The 25,185-nt window shown below is 42.2% G+C and overlaps 1 protein-coding gene across 3 annotated transcripts in view; it reads right to left on the reverse strand.

The window, feature by feature from the left end:
• Positions 1-25,185, reverse strand: part of TMEM266 (transmembrane protein 266) — a 125,347-nt gene that overhangs the window by 69,509 nt on the left and 30,653 nt on the right. Inside the window, exons 2-4 of one of the 3 annotated variants that reach the window (XM_074966063.1) lie at positions 19,457-19,522; positions 10,590-10,695; positions 7,516-7,704 (exon numbers count right to left, since the gene is read on the reverse strand). In XM_074966063.1, coding sequence (XP_074822164.1) covers positions 7,516-7,704; positions 10,590-10,603 — 203 coding nt within the window. In that variant the 5' untranslated portion in view covers positions 10,604-10,695; positions 19,457-19,522. Of the gene's footprint in view, positions 1-7,515; positions 7,705-10,589; positions 10,696-19,456; positions 19,523-25,185 lie in introns of those variants that run through there. The other 2 variants (XM_074966064.1, XM_074966065.1) reach the window with 2 other exon arrangements.

A 25,185-nucleotide genomic window follows, 5' to 3' on the forward strand; every position in this document is an offset into this window, starting at 1 on the left:
TGGATCAGTCTGATATCTTCATGGGCCTGTGTGAGTTGAACAGAGTAATTGAGAGGAGTGACGTAGGATAGTACAAGCCCTTACAGTATCAAGTGGCGAACCAAGGAAGAAAGGCAGAAACTTAAACCCATTTTAGTTAATGACCCTCTAAGTCTTGCAGAAAAACAACTAAAATACTAGGCAGAAATCAAAATAATAATTCAAAGATTTGGAAAAAAGGAGAAATAATGAAGACTCTAGCACCATCTGATGCAAATTTAGAAGCCAGACTAAACTGTCTGAAGGAAAAAAATTAGCACATTCTTGGTGTTTTACAAATAAAATAATAATAAGAAATGAGATCACAAAAAACAAAATGAAAATGAAGAGGCAATGTAAAATGCCAGAAAGAACAGAATGTTTAAATCTGTTATAAGACAACAAGAACAAGGATGAAAAATAAATCTAGAATAAGAATACTGACCTTGTCAAGAAAACCAATAAAAAGCAACAGCAACACAAAGAATAATGAAGGAAAACACCCCACAACATTCCATGGTAGTAACAGAAGTAGTTTGGGTTGAAGCATTGTCGTGACATGCAGCACTGCACAGCTGCTGTGCAAAATCTTCCATGAAATGTCACTACTATAGCTCTGATCTTGTAAAGACTTATGCAAATGCTTAATATTTACATACTTTAACACATACATGTACATTTATGCATGTGCATAAGTTCTTGTACAATTAGGGTCCAGTTATTTTTTCAATTAACACAATACCTGTGATCTTGTGAGTAATGTGCTGCTTTCTGTAAACTTAACCAAAAGCTTTATAGATTCTAAAAAGATATGAAGAATGTTATGCAGAGATAGTCAGTATGCAATTTTATACCTTGGAAAAAGAAAACATTCCTTTACCCCAAAACATCACTTCTTTATTACAAAGCAGAAATAACTAACAGATTTCTAAAAGCACAGAAATGTTCAAAGTAACAGGAAGAATTGGAGTTACTTTGCATGGTCCACCATAAGATAGAGAACAAGAAATTTGAAGAACTATAGGAGAGGAATTCATACAAGAGAAGAGAAACATGAGGGACCTATTTTATACAACTACAGGTTATGCCACCTTGTGTCAGGGTTATATCAGTTCATCATAATAGTACTGGTGAACAAAGTACTGGTGAAATCCTGGCCCCAAAGTGAAGTCAATTGTGAAGCTCCCAGACTTTACTGGAGCCAGTATTTCACCTCTTGACTTTATTATTCTAATTTTATTAAAGTGATTTTACTGTGGTTCATCTGCAAACAGGTCATTGTGGAATAAAACAAGCCATGCTGTAGAGTCTATTATTACAGTGTAGACTATGAAAAGAACTTTGATGAATCAGAAAGAGAAGCAATTTTAAAAGTATCCAAAGGCTGAGAGATTCAGGTGCAAGAATCCTAAATCACATCTACATAAATATGCACTGACATTTCATCTGGAGAAGGGGAGTGAAGCAGCAAAAAGATGTAATCCAGCCTTAATTCTACACTTCACATCTGGAGAAGACTGCCAAGAACATTGCACAAGAAGAAATCATTAAAATAAACACAGGAACGTTTTTAAAAAAAGTCTATCCAAAAAGCTTTGTTTAGAGAAAATTTTAGAAGAGTTACTGTAATACAAGGACTTGCTGTTTGGCCTTAGGCTCGTGACTATTTTAAGACACCAAGGGATTGGTCCTGCATCATTAAAGTCAGTGGAAGTTTTGCTATTGAGTTCACTGAGAGCTGCTGGTGCTCAGCATCTCTGAAATTCATACTCCTGGACTGTGATTCTGCTCCCACTGAATAAAATGACCTAAACTCACTCCCTAAAAATTACGGCACCAAAAATCAAATGTCACTTTTGAAAATTTGGCCTTTAAATTCTGTGCCACAGTTTCCCCATTTGTAAAATGTAGATAATGATACTTCCATCCCTTTCTCACAGGAAGGTTGAATGCATTAATTACTGTTTGTACAATGATTTGAAAATTAAAAGCATGAAGATTTATTATTCTCATGTTTAACTTCCTAATATTGTTGACAAGTCTTTGACCATTTTTTCCATCCCCAGCTGTTCAACAACTTCAGCCCCCAGAGTTCCTATTTAGCTGCTCTCTCTTCTCTGCTTCCTCCTCTTATCCTACTTCCCATCATTCTTTCTTTAACATTTTTCTATAGTTTATTTTACTCTCTACCTAAGCAAATGTAAGTAGATTTTAAATGTGGCTGAGCACAGAGGCAACAAACTAAGACAAATAGTTAAGAAAAAATCCATGCAGGTATATCCACCAGATAAAACACATAATGAGCATAAGCTATGGACCAGACTCATTTTCTTCATATTTAGGGACACTGTCCATTACTTAAACTAAACAATCTGCCCCCCTACACACACACACACACAAAACTAAACCCAAAACATTTGCACTTCTGGCTAAGTTTTTTAATCTATTATGAGATTACAAAAAATGTATCTAGGATTTTTTCCATTTGTTTATTTGTGCATTTAATATTTTCTGTCTATAGTCAGTTTCACTCTTTCCTATCAATTTCCCATTAGTTGTGCGGGTCTTTTACGCAGCAGTCGAGAGAGAAAATATTTTTATAAAATAGAAAATACCAACATAAAACCATAAAAATTAGGAGTGGCACCTGAAGCTACTTTTAACTCATTTTTAAACACTCACTAGATTTCTGGTTAACAATTTCCCTTATAATAACACTTCTATTTTGGTGTCCACTCTCTCCAACATCTTGAACAACTCCCAATATCTTAATGAGAACCTCACAGTAACAGTGAGGGTTGAATAGAACCTTTCGGTTATTTTGTTCCCATCCTTTGTACAAGTGCAGTATCCAATCTGTGGCAGACACACGTTTTTCTATTCTTCATCGCCCTAAGGTCCGCGGATCTGTTACAATAGAATCTTCAATGCGGTGTTCCTCCAGGGTCCGGAACAGGCTTATCTTTTAGGTACAGATATTCCAAATGAGGTATATTATATATCCTCCATTTTCTCCTGCACTTTGTAGTGTGGAGAAGCCTTCTGATAAAAAATGGCATTGGTTAAAGACCAGATAACCAATATGTTAAATTTTGGTGAGTTTATGTATTGATGGTCATGTGACCACCTAGCAAATCTTAATTTATAAGGGGGGGGTCGCATTCAGAGGCTTGCTGAGTAAAAGGGGTCACCAATACAAATGTTTGAGAACCACGGTCCTAAGCATAGCTCATCTTACCTGATCAAATGAAGTTTTGGAATAGCCTTCCAAGGGAAGCAGTGGGGGCAAAAGATCTATCTGGCTTTAAGATTAAACTCGATAAGTTTATGGAGGAGATGATATGATGGGATAACATGGTTTTGATAATTAAATATTCATGGTAAATAGGCCTAATGGCCTGTGATGGGATGTTAGATGGGGTGGGATCTGAGTTACCCAGGAAAGAATTTTCTGTAGTATCTGGCTGGAGAATCTTGCCCATATGCTCAGGGTTTAGCTGATCACCATATTTGGGGTCGGGAAGGAATTTTCCTCCAGGGCAGATTGGAAGAGTCCCTGGGGGTTTTTTGCCTTCCTCTGTAGCATGGGGCATGGGTCACTTGCTGGAGGATTCTCTGCACCTTGAAGTCTTTAAACCACAATTTGAGGACTTCAATAGTTCAGACATAGGTGAGAGGTTTTTCGCAGGAGTGGGTGGGTGAAATTCTGTGGCCTGCATTGTGCAGGTCAGACTAGATGATCATAATGGTCCCTTCTGACCTTAGTATCTATGAATCTATGATCACTCTTGTTACAGTGTGTATGGTAACACCCATTGTTTCATGTTCTCTGTGATATAAAATCTCCCCACTGTATATTCCACCGCATGCATCCGATGAAGTGAGCTGTGGCTCACGAAAGCTTACGCTCAAATAAATTTGTTCGTCTCTAAGGTGCCACAAGTATTCCTTTTCTTTCTGCGGATACAGACTAACACGGCTGCTACTCTGAAACCTGTCCTAAGCATAGTTTCACAATACTCTGTACTCTGCCTATAAGTCTATCCTCCACGTCTTTTGGTTTGTTTGTTTATTGTTAATATATATTTTTATTATTTGATTCCCTAACTCTGATTCAGACAGCAGGCCTTTCCCCCCAAAAAGGAAGAATTCCCTCGTGTGTGTGTGTGTGTGTGTATGTGCAGGCATGCCCAGAGGAGTCCGCACAAGTCTCTGGCCTGGTTCTTTTTGCATGGATCTGCCACACTGAACTCTGTGAAGGTGAGCAGGGAAAACACCACTAAGTTTAATTAATTACCCTTTGAGAATTTATCTCCATAATCCTGCTTCAGATGGGGGAGAGAAACTGCTCCAAGAATATTTCAAGTGGCTAGCAATCTCCCTGTTTTCAAAGAGGCTGGGACTTATTGTGTCCTCTCCCCAGCACAGGCCCTTTTTGGGTCTCTCAGGAAGGTACAGGCCTGAGGTTCAAAGATGGGCTTTCACAGAAGATCTACCCCTCTCTACTGCATGGGAAGCGGATTTGCCATATGGTTGTGTGTTTTCCCTGGAGGTGGCAGCCTGGGAATCCCAGGACGCCTGTTACAGAGGTGAGGCGGCAGCTGGAAGAGAGAGATAGCTCCAAAGACATCTTGCTGCAGTCTGTGATGTTGGCAGAGTCTGTGGTAGGTCCAGTGCCCTCCATATACAGCCTGTGGGGAGACAGAGGTGGGGGAGGAGGTGACTGACCTTCACAGTTGGGAGCATGGTTGCTGGTGTGGATTATTGGGATTTACGTTTAATCTACCATTTGGCACACTGCCCCTCTGAAGTAATTCCCATCCTGGAGATAGGGGTGGAGGAGCTGCTTGCCCCTGGAGCCGGCTATTCCAATCCTGCTCAGCTTCTTTCCTGCCTGGGGAAGGGTGGACTGAGGTAACCCTGCCCAGTTTGGGCTGTGAGGAGGAAACTGTGTTCTGCCCATAGTACAGACAAGCTCCCGCAAAAAACAGTAGGTAAGAGGGTGAAGCAGACTGCAAAGACCTCTCCCTTTGCCTCTGACTTTTCTCAGCCTAACTCACTCCCTGAGGCCTGCAGGAGCACCAACCGCTGCAAATGCCTCCAAAGGGGAAGCACAGTTGAGGGGGCAATCTCCCAACATGGCAAATGAAGTCCTGTGACAGGGATGGGAATTAGACAGACACATTTTTCAACCGATCTGCTAGTCAGAAATTTGAAATAAAGTCTGGAATTTTCCACAGAAAAGCTTCATAGCAGGGAGCTGAGCCACTGGCCACTATGGAGGCAGATAAAGCTGGAGGGAATTTCAGAGAGTGGGGCATTCCGCTGCTGCCCATGACTGACAGGTCTGTTTCTGCACCCAGGATGCAAGCAGTTGAAGTATCCATTCTAACAGATCTTTGGACCTTGAAGAATGGCGCTTCAGATGGTGAAATCTGCAGCTACTAGGGCTGAATACTTGCACTAATCTTGTTTTATATTTATCCAATAGCAATATAGCCTCAGGCTTACACCTGCATACTCAAATTAATTATAAAGTGCCTCTTTAGACACACGTGGCATTGCATCATATTTATATCATCTAACTGAAATTTATTTCCCCTTGTTTGGAATTTCTGAAAACATCTCATGAAGTCCAATTTGGAAAAAAACTAATGGCAAGAACTTTCCCCTCATTCTGCTTCCTGACTGCAGCATGGAATACCTGCTAAGTGTAGATCAAGGATATCTCATCTTTGCTGATTTCTAAGTGTACATTAAAACATATTTAATTGTCAATAATTTTAAGCTTATATAAACCTTTTTATGTCTTCATCTCGAAGTCTCAGATTGACTTACTGTGAAGTGTTTTTAGATAGATCTTGCAGTAAAAGTAGCTATATAGATTTGGTATGATATAAACAGAAATAGTAATGAACAGTAGCTATATAATCCAATGTTGGGCTATTGGTCTCCTTATCAAAGGTGATGCTAGTTTTATGTAGATTCACACACTAAGGGAGACAGCTTTCCAAATGAGTCACTGTGCAGTCATTTATCAGCGGGATAGCCGTGTTAGTGTGTATCTACAAAAACAACAAGGAGTCCAGTGGCACCTTAAAGACTAACAGATTTATTTGGGAATAAGCTTTTGTGGGTAAAAAACCCGCTTCTTCAAATGCATGGAGTGAAAATTACAGATACAGGCATAAATATAAACAACTCTTACTACTACCATAAGTAAAATGTGTTTACATGCTACTTGTTTTACCTGTAAATTACAGTGTAATTTTGACTTGTTAATGGGCCTTTGTAAAAAGCTCAATTTGTCCTTCAGACCAACAGAAGTTGCATCCATATGTCTGAAGGGAGAACAGAGTCTTCAGACACTCCCCACTGTGGGTATTCCCTGCATTTTAGACAATAAAGGTGCTAGGTTTGTTAAATTTTTAAGGTAGCTACTTACAGACCGCTACTTATAAAAATAATGGATCTAGGTAAAATGCTTTGCTGTTCTCCTATATATTGTGATTCAGTATTAAACATTCATTTAGTACCTTTAATATATTCAGTTGAAGAGTATATTTAGTAAGTGTTTTATTCTCTCATTTCCAAAGACATTTTCTAACAAATATAATGAACTTGATTTGAACTCCCTGTGTAAATGTAGCCAGAATCGGCACGTATGTTCTATCAGAACAACATTATTGTGCATATATATTCTGAATAGCAACAGCCTCATTCACAGCCTACCCAGAGCAAATTCTTCTTTTAGAAACAGAAATAATCTGCATGAGGCTTAGGAGGTTGTGTTGCATAATCATAATCACCAGGTCAGGAAATGTCCATTCAAACATGTGGACCACCGTCACAGACCCCTGCATCTCACCATGGAACACTCTCCTGAGGCATCTGTCACAGAGGACCTATGGAATGGCTTTTCTGCATTTTTTTTTTTTGTTTTTATGGGGAAGAGCCAAAAGTCAGGGCAAAAGACACAATTTAGTGCTTGTTTACACTTGAAATGCTACAGCATTTCTGTGCCATTGTAGCACTTCAGTGTAGACACTGACGGGAGGGGTGTAGACTATGCTGACGAGAGAGGTTCTACCATCGCAGCAGGTAATCCACCTCCCCGAGAGGCGGTAGCTAGGTCAAAGGAAGCATTCTTCAGTTGACTGAGCACTATCTACACCAGGGGTTAGGTCAGCTTAAAACTATATCGCTGAAGGGTGTGGCTTTTTCACACCCCTGAGTGATGTAGCTGGGTTGACCTAACATTTTAGTATGAATCAAACTTTAGTTTTCTCGCTGATAGCAGTTTTCTAATATGCACTGCGTTCACATGGGAGACAGAAATTACTTTATTGCAAGGAGTCTGAAAACAACTAAATAGCTACATTAGAAAAAGATGCTTTTAGAATGGATTCAAGTGTAATTGGCTGGCCTTCTCTCTCCATCTCATGGCTTTCCCTTCTGTAAACCATGAAAATCCTTTAGGATATCCTTCGCACTTACCCTTCTCTTTGGTACTCCTCATCCAAATTTGACAAGAGCTGGGACCCTGCCACAGAGAGATCAAGCGCAGCAAGGGGTAAATCTCGATAAGTGAAGTTAACAAGTTGTACAGGAGCTAAGCTTTTGGTCTCCTCTTCTACTTGTTGTGAAATAATCTCAACTTCTGAAATTCCACCTTCTATTGAAGGCCTAAAAATGATGAATAAGCAAATGGAAAAAAATATAATCAGTAAGGAACGGGAAATTTCCACAAGTAGCAGGACTAAAATTTTCCATAATGAAGGAAAAAGGCTTGATTACTGGTATTTATGTGTCACTTTTGATAATACATGTGGAGAAATGTTATATGGGGCCAAAATCTATCCTCATCTGTGAAAGGTTGCTCCCACTGAGGTTAATAGGATCCTCACATGCACACAAGGGCAAAATTGGATTTAGATTGCAGGGTTGAAGCCTTTTCATGCACATAAAATATAAACATAAATATTCAACAAACACACAAAAAAACAAACTATGAACTATGTAGCAAAGTATACTTGCAAACTAGAAAAGAGAGTCAATGAAAAGAAGGCATGTAGTTACATGAACTAAACCCTCTCCTTTTTGTAGTGAGATCAGTGAACAATGGTCAAGCATTTTACTGACCAGTGTACAAATCACTCTAAGGCAGTGATTCTCACACTTATTTGATTGGGCTCCCCTTCTTGGTGACTGAAGTTGTTTACGCCCCCTTCTCAAGTACATATACCAACACACAGTTCTGACGGCAGAGAGCAGCGGCTGCTGGCCGGGCACCCAGCAGCACAGAAGTAAGGGTGGCAATGAGAAAAGTAATATTTGTCAGTATCACTTTTCGCAGCAGACTTAGTGCCCCATTGCTACCCTTACTTCTGCGCTGCTGCTGCTATCCTGGGGCTGACAGACAGAGCCCCGCTGCATTGATGTGAGAGATTGAGGCGTTAGAGAGGTGGCGGGAAGGAGAACCCGAGCCTGGGCTGCCTCCTGGTGAGGGATTGAGGGGGTGGAGGGAGGAAAGCCCAAGTGGTGGTGCTCCAGCTGTTAGCCCCGGGGACAGAGCTCTGGCTGTCCTATTTATCTCCGCCTCCTGGGTGTGCATGGCCTTTCTGCATGAGCCAGAGCCAGCCAGGGCTGACAGCCAGAGCTCTTTTTTTTTCTTTTCTTTCAAAGAAGCACACAGTTTGTCCCTCCCTTGACACATTCCCGCACTTTCATTGGGAGGCCTTCCCCAGGGTTTGAGAACCACTGCTCTAAGGTAATACATCCATTCTATTGCCCTTCATTGACCTCTGGTCAATATTTAGAAAAATTCTGAATGGTGCCACATCTTGCCCTACTCAACCATCGAAAGGGTTGTTAATGCTCTAGGACTTCTGAGGAGAGTTATAGAGTAAGAACAGGAATAAAATTATAGGAGGATCCAAGATAAATTCTTCCCATCCATATATGTATAGAACATAATTTAAAAACTGGTTATGTATTCTCTATCCTTCTTAATGTTAATGAGAGCTCCATGTACACATACAAGGGTAAAATCCAACCATGTATGTGTGTCTATATCACTTGAAATAAGATACCACTTACTTAGAGAAAAAATAAGTTATTGCCCAGTACTTAATATATAGTGTATGTGATGGACAACTTTGTGTAAAGGGTTTGCCTGTCAAGTCCCAGCAGGGACAGATTCTTTGCAGATTCCACTGAATGCCTCCCTTTCCATTTGACTCACATTGTGTTGTAACCATAAACCTCTTTAGCATTAATTCGGGAGAGCTTGTTAACTTCTGAAGAAATGCCACGCTATTTCATTCAGGTTTTCGACAGATAGGTGCGATGGTTGGGAAGGTATTTTTCTTTCTTAGTGATGCAGTTAAAAAGTGTCTTATACCCATCTTTCCTTTCTTATTTGACTGCAAAAGTTGCAAGGTTTTTTTTTAAAAGAGCTTATTAAAATCCTCCAGTTATTCAACCAACCTGAATAAGACTTCATCTTTCTCACAAAAACTGAATAATTTAGAAGACCTCTTGCCTAAATCGTGTCTTGTAAGAGTTTGGAACCAGGAACATAAGACATGGATGAAGAAGGATAAAAGTCTAAATTGAAGAGGTGGGAAAAGGCAGTATTGCTCAGAGTCTAAACATTAGAATTAGAAGGGAGTAGAACCACTGCACAGATTACCTGGGAAGGTCCCTTTAACAATGTGAAGACACTATTATGACTGAAGTAAAAGGCTCGCAATGACCTATGATTGTTTCACACAGCCATAGAAATGAGTGCAAAAGATCCTTTGGGTCATCTAGCCAGTGTCCCTTTATTTAGTTCTTTGTCCAGTCTAATTTTACATGTCTCCTCAAGGAATGAGACTTTTACCACTTCCACTGAAAATTATTTCACTGTCTAAAAAGATCTAATTAGCAGGAGATTTTTTTCTGGTATTTGGCTAGACATTTCTCTTCTCTGATTTAATGCTTTTGTACCACATACTAGCTGGCTTTTAGAGTGGAAGTGGACCACAGTCTGACTACCAGTATTATAGAACAAACTGTGAAAAGAGTTAGAGAAGCCCTTTCAGCTTCTCACTGTGTGGTGTTTTTTTTTTAACCTTTTAGACTCTTAAGTAGATTAAATGAGAGCTAGATAATGAAGTGACCGTGAAAAAGCAAATGAAACAGTGCTGACAAATAATCTTAACACAGGCTTGTTGGGAGGAAAACAAAAATTTAGATAGACCTGAAAATAATTTTATATATTAGTTCTTGGTCATTCACTATTAACAATACTTCAGAATTATGCTCAAATAAATTGGTTAGTCTCTAAGGTGCCACAAGTACTCCTTTTCTTTTTGCATATTCACTTTGTTGTTGTTGCACTAATTCCAGGTCCACAGACAACTGAGCAAATCCGGCATCTCTTATCCGAAACCTAAAATTCTATTCCCAGCAATACTGATGCAACCTCCTTGGGATCAAGAGAATTTGGCACAGAGGATTTTGCATGAATGGGATTTGACTCATTGAATGGAAAAGCATTTGTAACTTTCTCATATGGTACTTACTGGGGATTGGTCATGTTGAAAGATGCAAATAAATCAGCAGTTGTTCCAGTACTTAACTAACTTCAGCTCCTCTGCAGACAATTTTCAGCATTTCAAGGCAAGGTTTCTACAAGAGGTAAAACTTATTATCAAGAACTCAGTTGCAGTTAGTGTAACATTCATTTCCATATAATGCAGTTTGTACAGCAGTTTCCCACAAATGCCACAAACCCCCTCCCCCCCCCACTTTTTTTGGTGATGCTTCTGTTCTGGGTTAAGACTGCCTCATCATAGAACTTTGCAAATTTATTGTAGCTTTCCACTCCCCACCCCACCCTTACGTTTAAATAACATTACAGGCTTGGCTTTAAACAATCAGAAAATGTAGAGTGATGGGCAAGGTCTTAGGGGCAGATTTTCAAAAGAGGCAAAGAGATTTAGGAGCACAAGTCCTCACAAAGTCCAGGGAGCTTATTTTCTACATACTATACAGACTTGTACATATTAGAGTGTTAGTTAAGGTGAAAGGATTTAGGAGCACAAGTCCGAATGACTTCTGTGGGACTTGTGCTGCTAAATCTCTTAGCATCTTTAGGAAAGCTCTCCTTGGTCTTAACTCACACTCTCATGTATAATGATCTGTCTAGTATCTAGAGAATGTTTTTACCTATCAAGCCCATTAACCTGTTTGGCATAACGGGCAATCTTTGCTCAAGGCCAAACGTATGCCTGTGCATTTGTGCTGTATCACAGGACTGAGGTGCAACACCAAAACTGTAGTGGACAAGCTCGCTAGAATGAAGCCATTGGCAGCAGCTGATGTGCCTTGCTGTCACAAGCACTAATATTCAACCCTACATTGTAAAAAACAATGTAAAAGTCCAAAATATAAATTTAAACAAAACAAGCCTCTGCCCTTTTAAATTAAGTATTTCGGAAACTGTAGTGATAAAAAATAAAAATGAATCTGAGTAATATAATGAGAGACTTTTAAAAGCTGTTTCCAGGGTTATATAGTACATGTAATTAGCCACAATGAAGTTAAGGAGACTGTTGGTAAAAGACAAAAATGTACTCTTATTAATTAGGAGAACATTATAATGAGTGCCATACAAATGTATGAAGTTAGGGTATAACTGACATTCACATTGAAAAATTGCCATTATTGTACTAAAATGTCTCCTGAGTTGTAAACATTACTTAAACCAATTACAAGTTGCAACATTCAGATCATTTAGGTATCCTATACTTCTTTTTCCAAAAATGCATAAAATAAAACAAAAATTCATAGGATATTATAAAGATGTTTAATATATTGACTGTATGGCCCTCAGCAATCCCTTAATATCAAATAATTAACCTAAAATTGCTAGTATAACGACTATACAATAATTACTAGAATAGCAATTTCCAAAGCATTATTTCATATACTGTATGCCTGTAACACAATAAAAGCCAATTAATTTATTCTTAGATTGCCTATATGCATGAGTATTCAAAAGGCTAGGGTCTAAATCTTAATCACTTTACTCATGCAGGTAGACCAACTGAAATTAATAGAAATATTCATCTGAATAGAGCAAGCATGATTTGGCCTTAAAATAATAAATAATTGTATAGACTAACATATATACCATACTGATCTAAAAACTTGCAATTAAAAAATCTGATTAAAACCAGAATTGCATATGTATTTAGATAAACTCATTCTGATGCACTGCAGGCTGATCCAACACTCATTTGAAGTCAATGGGAGCCTTTCCATTGGCTTCAATAGACCTCGGCTTAGGCCCTAGCTATAAGTTTGTTCATTATGCTCCTAAAGCAACAAAGCACTTACTTAAGTTCCATTGACTTTCATGAGATTTAAACACATGCTTAAGTAATTTGCTGAACTGGGCCTACAGCAGGGTAAAGGTAGAGACTATTGTAGATAAGGCTACAAAACACTTCCCAAGATGAGCTTTGTATTAAGAAGCTCATAGCTCCCTAAAGTTTCTACCTTTTGGGCTGAAATTTTCGAATGTGATATATTTTTAAAGGAAAGTTTGATCAAAACCCCATCAACTGTTTTTGAGTGATGGGAAGATAAAAGAAAGGAGATTTGACTACAGACCACCAAATCAGGAAGAGGAGGTAGATGAGGCATTTCTAGAACAAATATCCAAAACACAAGATCTGGTAGTAATGGAGGACTTTCACTACCCAGACATCTTTTGGAAAAATGATATAGCAAAACAAAAAATTTCGAATAAGTTCCTGGAATATATTGGGGACAACATTTTGTTCCAGAAAATGGAGGAAGTAACCAGGGGAACAGCCATTTTAGATTTGATTTTGACCAACAGGGAGGAATTGGTAGCAAATCTGAAAGTGGAAGACAATTTGGGTAAAAGTGATCATGAAATGATAGACATCATGATTCTAAGAAAAGGAAGGAGTGAGAGCAGAAGAATAAGGATAATGGATTTAAAAAACAGACTAACAAACACAGAGAACTGGTAGGTAAACTCCCATGGGAAGACAATCTAAGGGGAAAAGGAGTTCAGGAGAGCTAGCAGTCTCTGAAGGAGACAATATTAACCGCACAACTGAAAACTATCCCGAAGCAAAGTAAAGATAAGAAGAATAGTAAGAGGACAGTATGGCTCCATCACAAGCTCTCTAATGACCTGAAAATCAAAAAGGAATCCTACAAAAAGTGGAAACAAAGACAAACTGATAAGGAGGCATACAAAAGAATAGCCCAAGCATGTAGGAACAAAATCAGAAAGTCCAAGGCACACAATGAATTATACCTAGTGTGACACTGGCAGACCAGGTGCCAGCTCATGCCAGAGTCCCATGCACTTGTGTTTTCGTATAGATCAAAGTGTTTGTTAAATGTATAAGAGTGTATTTGGCGTTTGAACTTCATGAAAACTAGTGGAATGTTACTTGCATTGTAGTATCTTGTTATAATGTAGTAGAATTTTCATGGAATATTAAGGTTGGAAGAGTCCTCAGGAGGTCATCTAGTCCAATCCCCTGCTCAAAGCAGGACCAACACCAACTAAATCATCCCAGCCAAGGCTTTGCCAAGTCGGGCCTTAAAAACCTCTAAGGATGGAGATTCCACCACCTCCCTAGGTAACCCATTCCAGTGCTTCACCACCCTCCTAGTGAAATAGTGTTTCCTAATATCCAACCTAGACCGCCCCCACCACAACTTAAGACCATTGCTTCTTGTTCTGTCATCTGCCACTACTGAGAACAGCTAGCTCCATCCTCTTTGGAACCCTCCTTCAGGTAATTGAAGGCTGCTATCAAATCCCCCCTCACTCTTCTGTTCTGAAGACTAAATAACCCCAGTTCCCTCAGCCTCTCCTCGTAAGTCATGTGCCCCAGCCCCCTAATTATTTTTGTTGTCCTCTGCTGGACTCTCTCCAATTTGTCCACATCCCTTCTGAAGTGGGGGGACCAAAACTGGACACAATACCCCAGGTGTGGCCTCACGAGTGCCAAACAGAGGGGAATAATCACTTCCCTCAATCCGCTGACAATGCTCCTACTAATACAGCCCAATATGCCGTTGGCTTTCTTGGCAACGAGGGCACACTGCTGACTCATATCCAGCTTCTCATCCACTGTAATCCCCAGGTCCTTTTCTGCAAAACTGCTGCTTAGCCAGTTGGTCCCCAGCCTGTAGCGGTGCATGGGATTCTTCCTTCCTAAGTGCAGGACTCTGCACTTGTCCTTGTTGAACCTCATCAGATTTCTTTTGGCCCAATCCTCCAATTTGTGTAGGTCACTCTGGACCCTATCCCTACCCTCCAGCGTATCTACCTCTCCCCCACAGCTTAGTGTCATCTGCGAACTCGCTGAGGGTGCAATTAATCCCATCATCCAGATCATTGATAAAGATGTTGAACAAAATCGGCCCCAGGACCAACCCTTGGGGCACTCTGCTTGATACCGGCCGCCAACTAGACATCGAGCCGTTGATCACTACCCATTGAGCCCGACAATCTAGCCAGCTTTCTATCCACCTTATAGTCCATTCATCCAATCCATACTTTTTTAACTTGCTGGCAAGAGTACTGTGGGGGACCATATCAAAAGCTTCGCTAAAGTCAAGATATATCACATCCACTACTTTCCCAATATCCACAGAGCCAGTTATTTCATCACAGAAGGCAATCAGGTTGGTCAGGGATGACTTGCCCTTGGTGAATCCATGTTGACTGTTCCTGATCACCTTCCTCTCCTCCAAGTGCTTCAAAATGGATTCCTTGAGGACCTGCTCCATAATTTTGTCAGGGACTGAAGTGAGGCTGACCGGTCTGTAGTTCCCCAGTTTCTCTTTCTTCCCCTTTTTAAATGTGGGCACTATATTTGCCCTTTTCCAATCATCTGGAACCTCCCCTGATCGCCACGAATTTTCAAAGATAATGGCCAATGGCTCTGCAATCACATCAGCCAACTCCCTCAGCACCCTTGGATGCATTAGATCTGGACCCATGGACTTGTGCTCGTCCAGCTTTTCTAAATAGTCTTTAACCTGTTCTTTCACACTGAGGGTTGCTCACCTCCACCCCATACTGTGTTGCCCAGTGCAGCAGTCTGGGAGCTGACCTTGTCTGTGAAGACCGAGGCAAAAAAAGCATTGAGTACTTCAGCTTTTTCCATATCATCTGTCACTACTTTGCCTCCCCCATTCAGTAAGGGTCCCACAATTTGCCTGACCTTCTTGTTGCTAACATACTTGTAGAAACCCTTCTTGTTACCCTTCACATCCTTTGGTAGCTGCAACTCCAGTTGTGCCTTAGCCTTCCTGATTACACCCCTGCATGCTCTAGCAATATTTTTATACTCCTCCCTAGTCATCTGTCCAAATTTCCACTTTTTGTAAGCTTCCTTTGCATCTGGTACACTTTCCTGTAAAAGTCCAAACAGTCCAGATATCCAGGATCTTTCCTTGAATCCATACTTACAGCTTCTTCTCACAGAAAACAGACTGACAGGATCACTACCTATGTGGGTTTTTCCTTTGATGATGGAAAGTGAGGAATACATTATGAGTCTTTGACTTCCGATCAGCACACACAATGACCACTTGCTTTGAAATTAGCACTTTTCTTCATTTGTATTCCACAAGGCTTCTTTCTCATTTGATGGGTTATTTAGTTACAGGGATATACACAATGAGAGCGTTGGGGACAACTTCCTGGTACAAGTGCTGGAGCAACCGACTATGGGCTGTGCTCCTCTTGACCTACTGCTTACAAACAGGGAAGAATTAGTAGGGGAAGTAGAAGTGGGTGGCAACCTAGGCAGCAGTGACCATGAGATGGTTGAATTCAGGATCCTCACAAAAGGAAGAAAGGAGAATAGCAAAATATGGACCCTGGACCTCAGAAAAGCAGACTTAGACTCACTTAGGGAACTGATGGGCAGGATCCCCTGGGAAGCTAATACGAGGGGGCAAGGACTCCAGGAGAACTGGCTGTATTTTAAAGAAGCCTTATTGAGGGTGCAGGAACAAACCATCCCGAAGTGCAGAAAGTATAGCAAATATGGCAGGTGACCAGCTTGGCTTCCTTCTACATAGCAGCATGGGCCTATTATGCTTTTGCTGCTGTGCCAAGGTTCCAGTCTGTTTACAGGTATAGGGTGAAAAATAATATGCTTGTGGGGCTGTCTTGTCACCATCCCTAGCATGTACAATAATTTCTTCCACAAATCAGGTATGTCCCACATCTTTAAAGGGTTAACCACTAGTATTAACTCCTTTGTCTTGACCCATAGATGAAATAGTAAAAGACACAAGATTAACAGCAAATCTACGGTGGACAGGTTTTGTTCACACAATTTAGCTTGTTTAGTGTCTACCGCATTTTCCCAGTTCTTTGTGCCCCCTGGTAGGCACTCTGATGCAGACTCCTCTGCCTCTTTGGAGAAGGCTTTCAATTCAGGCATGGGTTTGGGGCTTTGGCAAGGAAAAGGTGTACTGCAATCATGCCTGCCCTTGGCCCCTCCCTCTGGAATTTCTCTGGGCTGGACTTCACTCCCTTGTGAAGTTTCACCCATGCAGAGATTTTTCCCCTCCTGTCTTGGAGAGACAGCTTTATCTCTTACACGCATACCAAGAACAACATCTTTCAGTGGGGTGCTTTGGATTGGTAAGACCCCTTTGGACACCCCACTTTCTGTTCCCAAAAGGTCAGCTGGATGGACTTCCCCCTCCCGGAGATCTGACCCCCAGTTTTCTCTTAAAACCTGATCCACAGGAGAGGGGTCTGGCATTTTAAATGCAGACTTTTCACCCTCCTCCTGGGAAAGATCCTCCCTACAAAAGGTGGGTGGACTCTCTGGCCCCCCCTCACCTTCTGTGTGGGGTTCCCCCTCTGGGCTCCCCTCTGGGCCAGACATCCCAGTGTCCCCCAAAAGGGAAGGTGACCCTGGTCCAGCTGTGGGCTCACAGCTACCAGCTATGACAGACTCTTCACTGGCCAGCAAAATTCCCCCCTTTTCACTTAGGTTGGGCTTGCTTCCAGCTACACAGTCCTTGGGGTCTGTTCCCACCGCAGCGGTCACCAGGACCCCAAATTCCACCTTCAGGACACATGTCTCTGTGCACCCCAGGGCAGGCCCTGCCCCCTGCTGACCTGCAACTTCCTGGCAGTCAGCGGCTGGGGTGGCCCCTCTGTAACAAGGTGATACATTCCCCTCTCCCGGGGAAATGATTGCGAGACAGGACCTGACTCCGTCCAGCCCCTCCCTCTGGAACTTGCCTTGAGCCCCGGGGCTACAGGAACTGGCCACAACCATCCCTGCCCCCAAAGCTGCATTCTTTACTGCTACAGAGGAATCTAAGAGACACCCTCTTATTCCCCCAGCAGCCCATGTGACTTCACCACCCCACCCCCACCCCGCCACCGGGGCTTCTAGCACAAAATTCCTTCTCACTGCTAACCAACCCTGGGACAGATTCTGCCACATTAAAGAAATCATTCCCTAGTAGAAATGGTACAAAATTGTGTGCCACCGTTGCAACAGTCAGTTCAGCCTGCAAATACTTAGTTTGCCTGTGTACTTTAGCTAAAGGTGCAAGGACTTTGTAACCTCCCACCAGTTCTAATTCTGCCATTTTACCTGGCTACAAATCCTTCTCCTGGATCAGGTCCCTCCTGACCACAGAAATCTCAGCACATGTGTCCCTCAATCCAAGAAGCACTTCACCATTGATTTTAACTGCATGCATATGCTCATTGCTTGGTTGTGTGGAAGCAAGCTTTACAAATCCTGTGTGGAAAGAGGCCGCAGCCTGGCTTGGAGAAGTAGCAGCTTCATGTGTTACTTGCTGCCTGCTTCCACTCAGCAAGGGACACTTATTCCTCAGGTGCTCAGTGGACTTACAATGATAGTACCTCTTGGGCTCCTCTGCTTGTACAGAAAATTTGGGACAAGTAACAGGGGAATGGGGAGGTGAATGCCTAGCCTCCTTCTTCCCAGGGGTAAAATGGTGGTTCTGCTTTCCCCCAACCCTGTACCCCTCTGCCAGTGGTTTATGTCTGTCATGTATAGACTCCCTGACATCAGAGGTTCAAATCTCAGCAGGGTTGATTTAGCCCTTCATTCTTCTGGGGTAGATGAATTAAATTCTATACAGTTCACTGTGTGTCCTTCTCAGATAAGATCTTAAAATTTCCTGTCTGCTCTGCCTGGATATTATATATGCTATGGTACTAGAGTAGGAGTTTGCGCTGGTGCTGTTACCCAGAACTCTTCCCTGTTTGAGTTACTTTGTTAACCTTTATGGATTGCTTTACATATTATTGGCCATACAATGCACTAACTGCCTGTTGCCTGCCAACCAAGAGGTGGTTGAATTTCAGTGGGACTATATGTATGCGCTACAGTTTGGAAAGCACTTTGGGATGAAAGGTGATACATAAGAGTAAAAAGTGTCCAAGAATGTGTGTGTATATTGCGCACGCAGATAGTAATCACAAAAATTCAAGAGTAATCTTAAAACTCTGTACCCTGGTACTTTTTCATTACAAACAGGATATTTTATTACACAGCCTTACCACATATATGCAAATACAACAAGCTATGTGTGCACTGTAGAACTAAGAAGAGGGAGGGAGAGAGAGAGAGAAGAAAGGACGAGGGGAGGGGAAGGTGCAGTTGAAACATTTTGGACCAAACTCTGTGCTCACTTGTACTCTGTGCAGCTGAACTGAGGTCACTGTATATCGAGAGCACACAGTCCAGGTTATTTAGTTTTATATATTTAGTAATATTCCTTTAAAAGTACATATAACACAGTTCTAGATTCTTGTACAAAAGAATACAAACAGGAAATGAAAATCTAAATGAGAACTATTTACCTGACCAAAGCAACAAAATTTAACCTCCACCATCCCATCCTCATATTCCTCCACACACCACCTTGGCAAAACCTTTGGGGGGGGGGAATGGAGAACCCTGGAAGCATGCTCTGAAAGCGAATAAATTCAGCAATATTAAATGAAGAGCTGGAGTGAATGCCAGGGTTGCTAAGGGTTGTTTTACAGGATTTTCCCATTTTTCAACTTCTCGGTGACTTTGAAGCATTTACACAAATAAAACATACATTGGAAATTTTTTTTTACATTAGGCTCTAATCTCAATCTGTGAATGAAAATTATACCTATTCTAAAGTTAAATGGGAAGTGATGGGAACATCAAAATTCTTGCTATGCCTGTTAGTCAATCATAAGTTAAGTCATGGAGCTATCTAGAAGCCCAGAGGGAAAGAGAAATGGATGGAGTCATCATAGGAGAGGAGGGAGTGGTTAATCACCTAATAGTACAGCTCTGGGATCTTTTAAAAAAGTAAGAAATAGAGTGGCTCCACGTACCTCTGGGTATGAACCACAGATATGTCAAAAAACTTCATGATCAACAGCATGGAAGGTAGATGAGAGCTTTAAAAAAAAGGAAAAATATAAGATCAGCATGGATGTGACCTTCATTCACTGTCAGGAAAAGATCATTAACCAGCACTATTAGTGCAATTTATGCACCTTACTGAAACCTGAAACACTATTGCAACGAGTCAAGAAACCCTGAGAATTCTGGAGGCTGTCTGATTTACCCTGTTGTAATCTTCTCAGTCAGCCCAAATAAAGGTTCAAAACAGGTCCATAGCTGGAAACATTTTCCACATCAAGTGATGCCTCAAAAATGTTTCTTAGAGGCTGCTCTTCTGAAGGGAGGCACTAAGAATCTTCCCCGACAGAGAACACAACACTTCCTTGCTGGCATTCCTCAGTCAGGAAAAACTTGGGTCCAGTTTATAAACTACAGCCTACAGCTCTGTCACCACTTCAGTGAGCAACAATGACCTCAATTCAAGTGGAGTAGACTTAGAATTTAGTCCCTCAAGACACGGCTTTGCCTCAACAGAGGCTCAGTAACTGATCCAAATAATTTCCTTCAACAACATAAACTCCTCACAACTGGAAAAGATTCCACTTTATAACTGTGTGACTATAACTAGGATTTGGCAGGGCCACTGCCCCAAACAGTTCTGCACTTTAGGGCTTTGTAGATGCTGTGGTGGCGGAGAGAGTTTTCACCAACTCCTGTACAGATATGGCTTAAAATTTAAAATGAATATCTCCTCTTACAATTGGTTAGGCTTGACACATGACTCTCACCATCAGGGCTCTAGTAAATATATTTCTCATTCTAAATGAATGCTTTTTGAACGTTTGAAGGAAACCATGCAGTTGGTTTTCAGTGTAAGAAGATGTTTCTGAATTTATTACATTTAAAAAAAAAAGGGCTGCATTCAGAGAAGTCAATTTTTAGAACCCCAAACATGGCATGTAGGTAGTCCAACAAGATGAACACTTGTTTTGAAAAAATCAAAACAAAATTGCTGTTTAGAAAAAAATGTATGAACATTAAAATATCACATATCAGGCATCAACAGTAAATGAATGTTGTTATCATTTTGGAAACATGCTGGCGTACATCAAATGTTTACATTGCAGATTCCTAATCCTTCTGACATCTCTAACATAAGGAATTCCAGAGGAGATTGCAGGGGAACAAGAGGGATTTCAGAAGGTTTCATATTAAAAAGAAAGTGAAAGCAAGGGTGGCTTTTGCAATCATGAAGACTTTACTGGTCAACAAGTGTATATGCAGTACTATATTACAAAGAAAAGTATATATTAAAAGAAAGATGTTTAGGTTGGAAAATCAAGCACTCAAACATTGGGAAATGCCAGATTTGCAGCTGCTCATGCAGCCTTAATTCTACCTCTTTGTGGATCATCCTGTGCCAAGAATGAAACAGAATGCTGTGGAAAAATAGTATGTGATCATGTAATTAAAGACTATCTCATAATCCATATCCACAGGTTATTTATATGTAATTTCCCAGATCTTAAAATGAAAAAATAAATTCTATTATGTACAACTGTAACAATCCCTTCATTATGTATCATTATCAAGGTTTGAACACTGAACCTTCAGCACTGCAGCACAGCGTGAGGTACAGGACCTAACATTAGCTAACAGCAGGAGAAGGTTATCATCTGCAGTAGGGAAATAGGATTCTGGTTCCATGTGCAGGGTTCAGAGGGAGCCTAGTCCAGCCCTTTCTCTTTCCTACTCCTTGGGAGCTGGAGTGCTTCTGTCCCATGTTGTGTTTCCAAAGGGGAGGAATGGGCTGGGGCTATGTACACTTAGTCCAGGACACTTATGGAGGGAGCCCAGCCTCGGTCTTTTCCCAGAAACCCATAAATTGGGGGAGCACCTGCTCAATTTGGTGCCCCCTCAGAGAGGGAGGGATGGGGATTGGATTCTGGGGCAACATGCCAGGTATAATGTTGTGGTGAAGGTTGGAGGGAGCTCGATATGGCTCACCACTCCCTACTGCTGCTCCAGCAGCAACCCAGGATTCTCAATGCAGTGCGTGCCACTGCACTTCTGGGACCTTCATGGCACCATAAACCCAGAATCTTTCAAATGTTTGTGTTCAGTTATTATTTTGTCATGCTTCCAAAATTTTCCTGAAAAAACACAAACCAGAGCAGGGAAAATCATGATTTTTAACCATCTGTAACTCGGCTAAAGCTGAACAGAATTTCATGGGACAAAGAAAAGGCACTTCTCTAACCTGAGGGTTTTCTCTCTGCTGAATTTTAAAGGCCTGCTGCAAATAGTAGAGGTGTTAGAAAAAGTAAAGCCTAAGAAGAATTTTTTACAATGGAAACTGTTAGGCAACCTAAATATCAAGGTCACTACTAGCTCTCTCAGTAATAAGCTTATTAATCAGGACAAGCATTGGGATCTACTGGAGCTGTTACTCAGGGACAGCATCCTCTTATTGTCACATCATCCCTCAAATTTCCAAACTGTCACCTGAGGTGTAGTTTATTTTGCTTCAGTAAATAACAGAAAATTTGCAATGACATGCTTAAAAAGTTGGTTTTACTCATCTTTCTAAAGGTTAGCAGGTTTGGGCTGGTTTTAATAGCAGAATGGGTGACCATCTGAGGCCATGTCTACACTACGAAAGTACTCCTATTTTACAGAAGTCGATTTTTGGGAACAGATTGTATAAAGTCGAGTGCACACTAAGCACATTAATTCAGCAGTGTGCGTTCACAGTACCGTGGCAAGCGTCGACATTCCGAGCGGTGCACTGTGGGTAGCTATCCCACAGTTCCCGCAGTCCCCGCTGTCCATTGGAATTCTGGGCTGAGCTCCCAATGCCTGATGGGGCCAAAAATTTGTCATGGGTGGTTATGGGTAAATGTCGTCAGTCAACCCTCCCTCCCTCCGTGAAAGAAACAGCAGACAATCATTTCGCGCCCTTTTCCCTGGATTGCCCGAGCAGATGCCATAGCACGGCAAGCATGGAGCCGGTTCAGCTCACTGCAGCAGTTATGACCATTGTAAACATCTCGCGCATTATTATGCAGCGCGGTGATGAGGACATGAACATGGATTTCTCTAAAACTGCGGTCCCCGGCAATTTGGAGATCATGGTGTTACTGGGGCAGGCTCATGACGTGGAACGCCTATTCTGGGCCCGGGAAACAAGCACAGAGTGGTGGGACTGCATAGCATTGCAGGTTTGGGATGATTCCCAGTGGCTCTGAAACTTTTGCATGCGTAAGAGCACTTTCATGGAACTTTGTGACTTGCTTTCCTCTGCCCTGAAGTGCAAGAATAACAAGATAAGAGCAACCCTCACAGTTCACAAGCGAGTGGCAATAGCCCTGTGGAAGCTTGCAAGGCCGGACAGCTACCAGTCAGTTGGTAATCAATTTGGAGTGGACAAATCTACTGTGGGGGTTGCGGTGATGCAAGTAGCCAACGCAATCATTGAGCTGCTGCTATCAAAGGCAGTGACTCTGGGAAATGTGCAGGTCATACTAGATGGCTTTGCTGCAATGGGATTCCCTAACTGTGGTGGGGCTATAGACGGAATGCATATCCCTATTTTGGGACCGGACCACTAGGGCAGCCAGTACATAAACCGCAAGGGGTACTTTTCAATGGTGCTGCAAGCACTGGTGGATCACCAGAGACGTTTCACCAACATCAACGTGGGATGGCTGGGAAAGGTTCATGACGCTTGTATCTTCAGGAACTCTGGTCTGTTTAAACAGCTGCAGGAAGGGATTTAATTCCCAGACCTGAAAATAACTCTTGGGGATGTTGAAATGCCTATAGTTATCTTGGGGACCCAGCCTACCCCTTAATGCCCTGGCTCATGAAGCCGTACACCGGCACCCTGGACAGTAGTAAGGAGCTGTTCAGCTATGGGCTGAGCAAGTGCAGAATGGTGGTAGAGTGTGCATTTGGACATTTAAAGGGTCGCTGGCGCAGTTTACTGACTCACTCAGACTTCAGCGAGACCAATATTTCCATTCTTATTGCTGCTTGCTGTGTGCTCCACAATCTCTGTGAGAGTAAGGGGGAGATGTTTATGGCGGGGTGGAAAGTTGAGGCAAATCGCCTGGCAGCTGAATACATGCAGTCAGACACCAGGGTGGTTAGAAGAGCACAGCAGGAAGTGCTGCGCATCAGAGAAGCTTTGAAAACTAGTTACACGACTAGCTAGGGTACTGCGTGACGCTTCTGTTTGTTTCTCCTTGATGAAAACCCACCCCCTTGGTTGCCTCTAAATTCCCTGTAAGCCACCCGCCCTCCCCCCTTCGATCACAGCTTGCTTGCAAAAGAAATAGTCACTATCGTTTAAAAATCATGTGTTCTTTATTAATTGATTATAAAAATAGGGAGATAACTCACAAGGTAGCCTGGGTGGGGTGTGGGAGGAGGGAAGGAAAAGGCCACTTTAAAACTTCTTGAATGACAGCCTTCTGTTGCTTGGGCTGTCCACTGGGGTGGAGTGGTTGGGTGCCCGGAGCCTCCCCCGCCGCGTTCTTGGGCGTCTGGGTGAGGAGGCTATGGAACTTGGGGAGGAGGGAGGGCAGTTAAACAGGGGCTGGAGCGGCAGTCTGTGATCCTCCCGCTGTTCATGAACCTCCACCAGATGCCGGAGCATGCCTGTTTGATCCCGCAGCAGCCCCAGCATTGCGTCATGCCTCCTCTGATCTTCCTGCTGCTACCTCTCCTCACGTTCATCAGCCACTTTCTTGTACTCTGCTATTGTGTCCCTCCACACATTCTGCTGAGCTCTGTCAGTGCCGGATGACTGCATGAGCTCAGAGAACATTTCATCGCACGTGCATTTTTTTCGCCGCCTTATCTGAGATAGCTTTTGGGACGGAGGAGGGAGGCTTGAAACATTTGCAGCTGCTGGAGGAAAAAAAGGGAGTGAAGTATTTAAAAAGATACATTTTACAGAACAATGGCTATACTCTTTCACGATGAACAACACTATTCACATTACATAGCACATGTGATTTTGGTACAAGGTAGCAGTTTGCATCTTCTATTGAGTGCCTGCGGCTTTGGTGTTAGAGATCACACACGCAGTGCCGGGCAACAGAATTTGGCTTGCAGGCGACCATGGTAAGCCGTAGTCTTTTGGCTTCTGCAGCCTTCAGAACAGCAGCACCCTCCTCTCGCATACCAAGCAAAACACGTTGAGTTGGCCATTTAGTGCTGTGGTTTTCCTGTTAACGTGCAGCAGCAGAAACCAAACTAACCCCCCTCTTCCCCCATCCAATTCTCTGGGATGATTGCTTTACCCCTCACCCCACTGTGTGGCTGGTATCAGGGAAGATCCCTGCTAGCCAAACATGAACAGCTCAGCACCAAGGCTCCCCCCCCGGCACCGCATGGCTAACTGCAGGGAGGATTTCTTTTCAGCCACAGGCAAACAGCCCAGTAGGAATGGCCACCTCTGAATGCCCCCTTAATTAAATTCCCCTATTTCAACCAGGTTACCATGAACGATATCACTCTCCTGAGGATAACACGGAGAGATAAAGAACGGATGTTGCTTGAATGCCAGCAAACACTGGGACCATACGCTGCCAGGCTTTGTCATGCAATGATACCAGATTACTTGCTACTAGCATGGCGTGGTAAAGTGTCCTACCATGGAGGACGGAATAAGGCTGCTCTCCCCAGAAACCTTCTGCAAAGGCTTTTA

This window comes from Natator depressus, chromosome 10 (genome assembly GCF_965152275.1).
Source record: "Natator depressus isolate rNatDep1 chromosome 10, rNatDep2.hap1, whole genome shotgun sequence".
Lineage (NCBI taxonomy): Eukaryota > Metazoa > Chordata > Testudines > Cheloniidae > Natator > Natator depressus.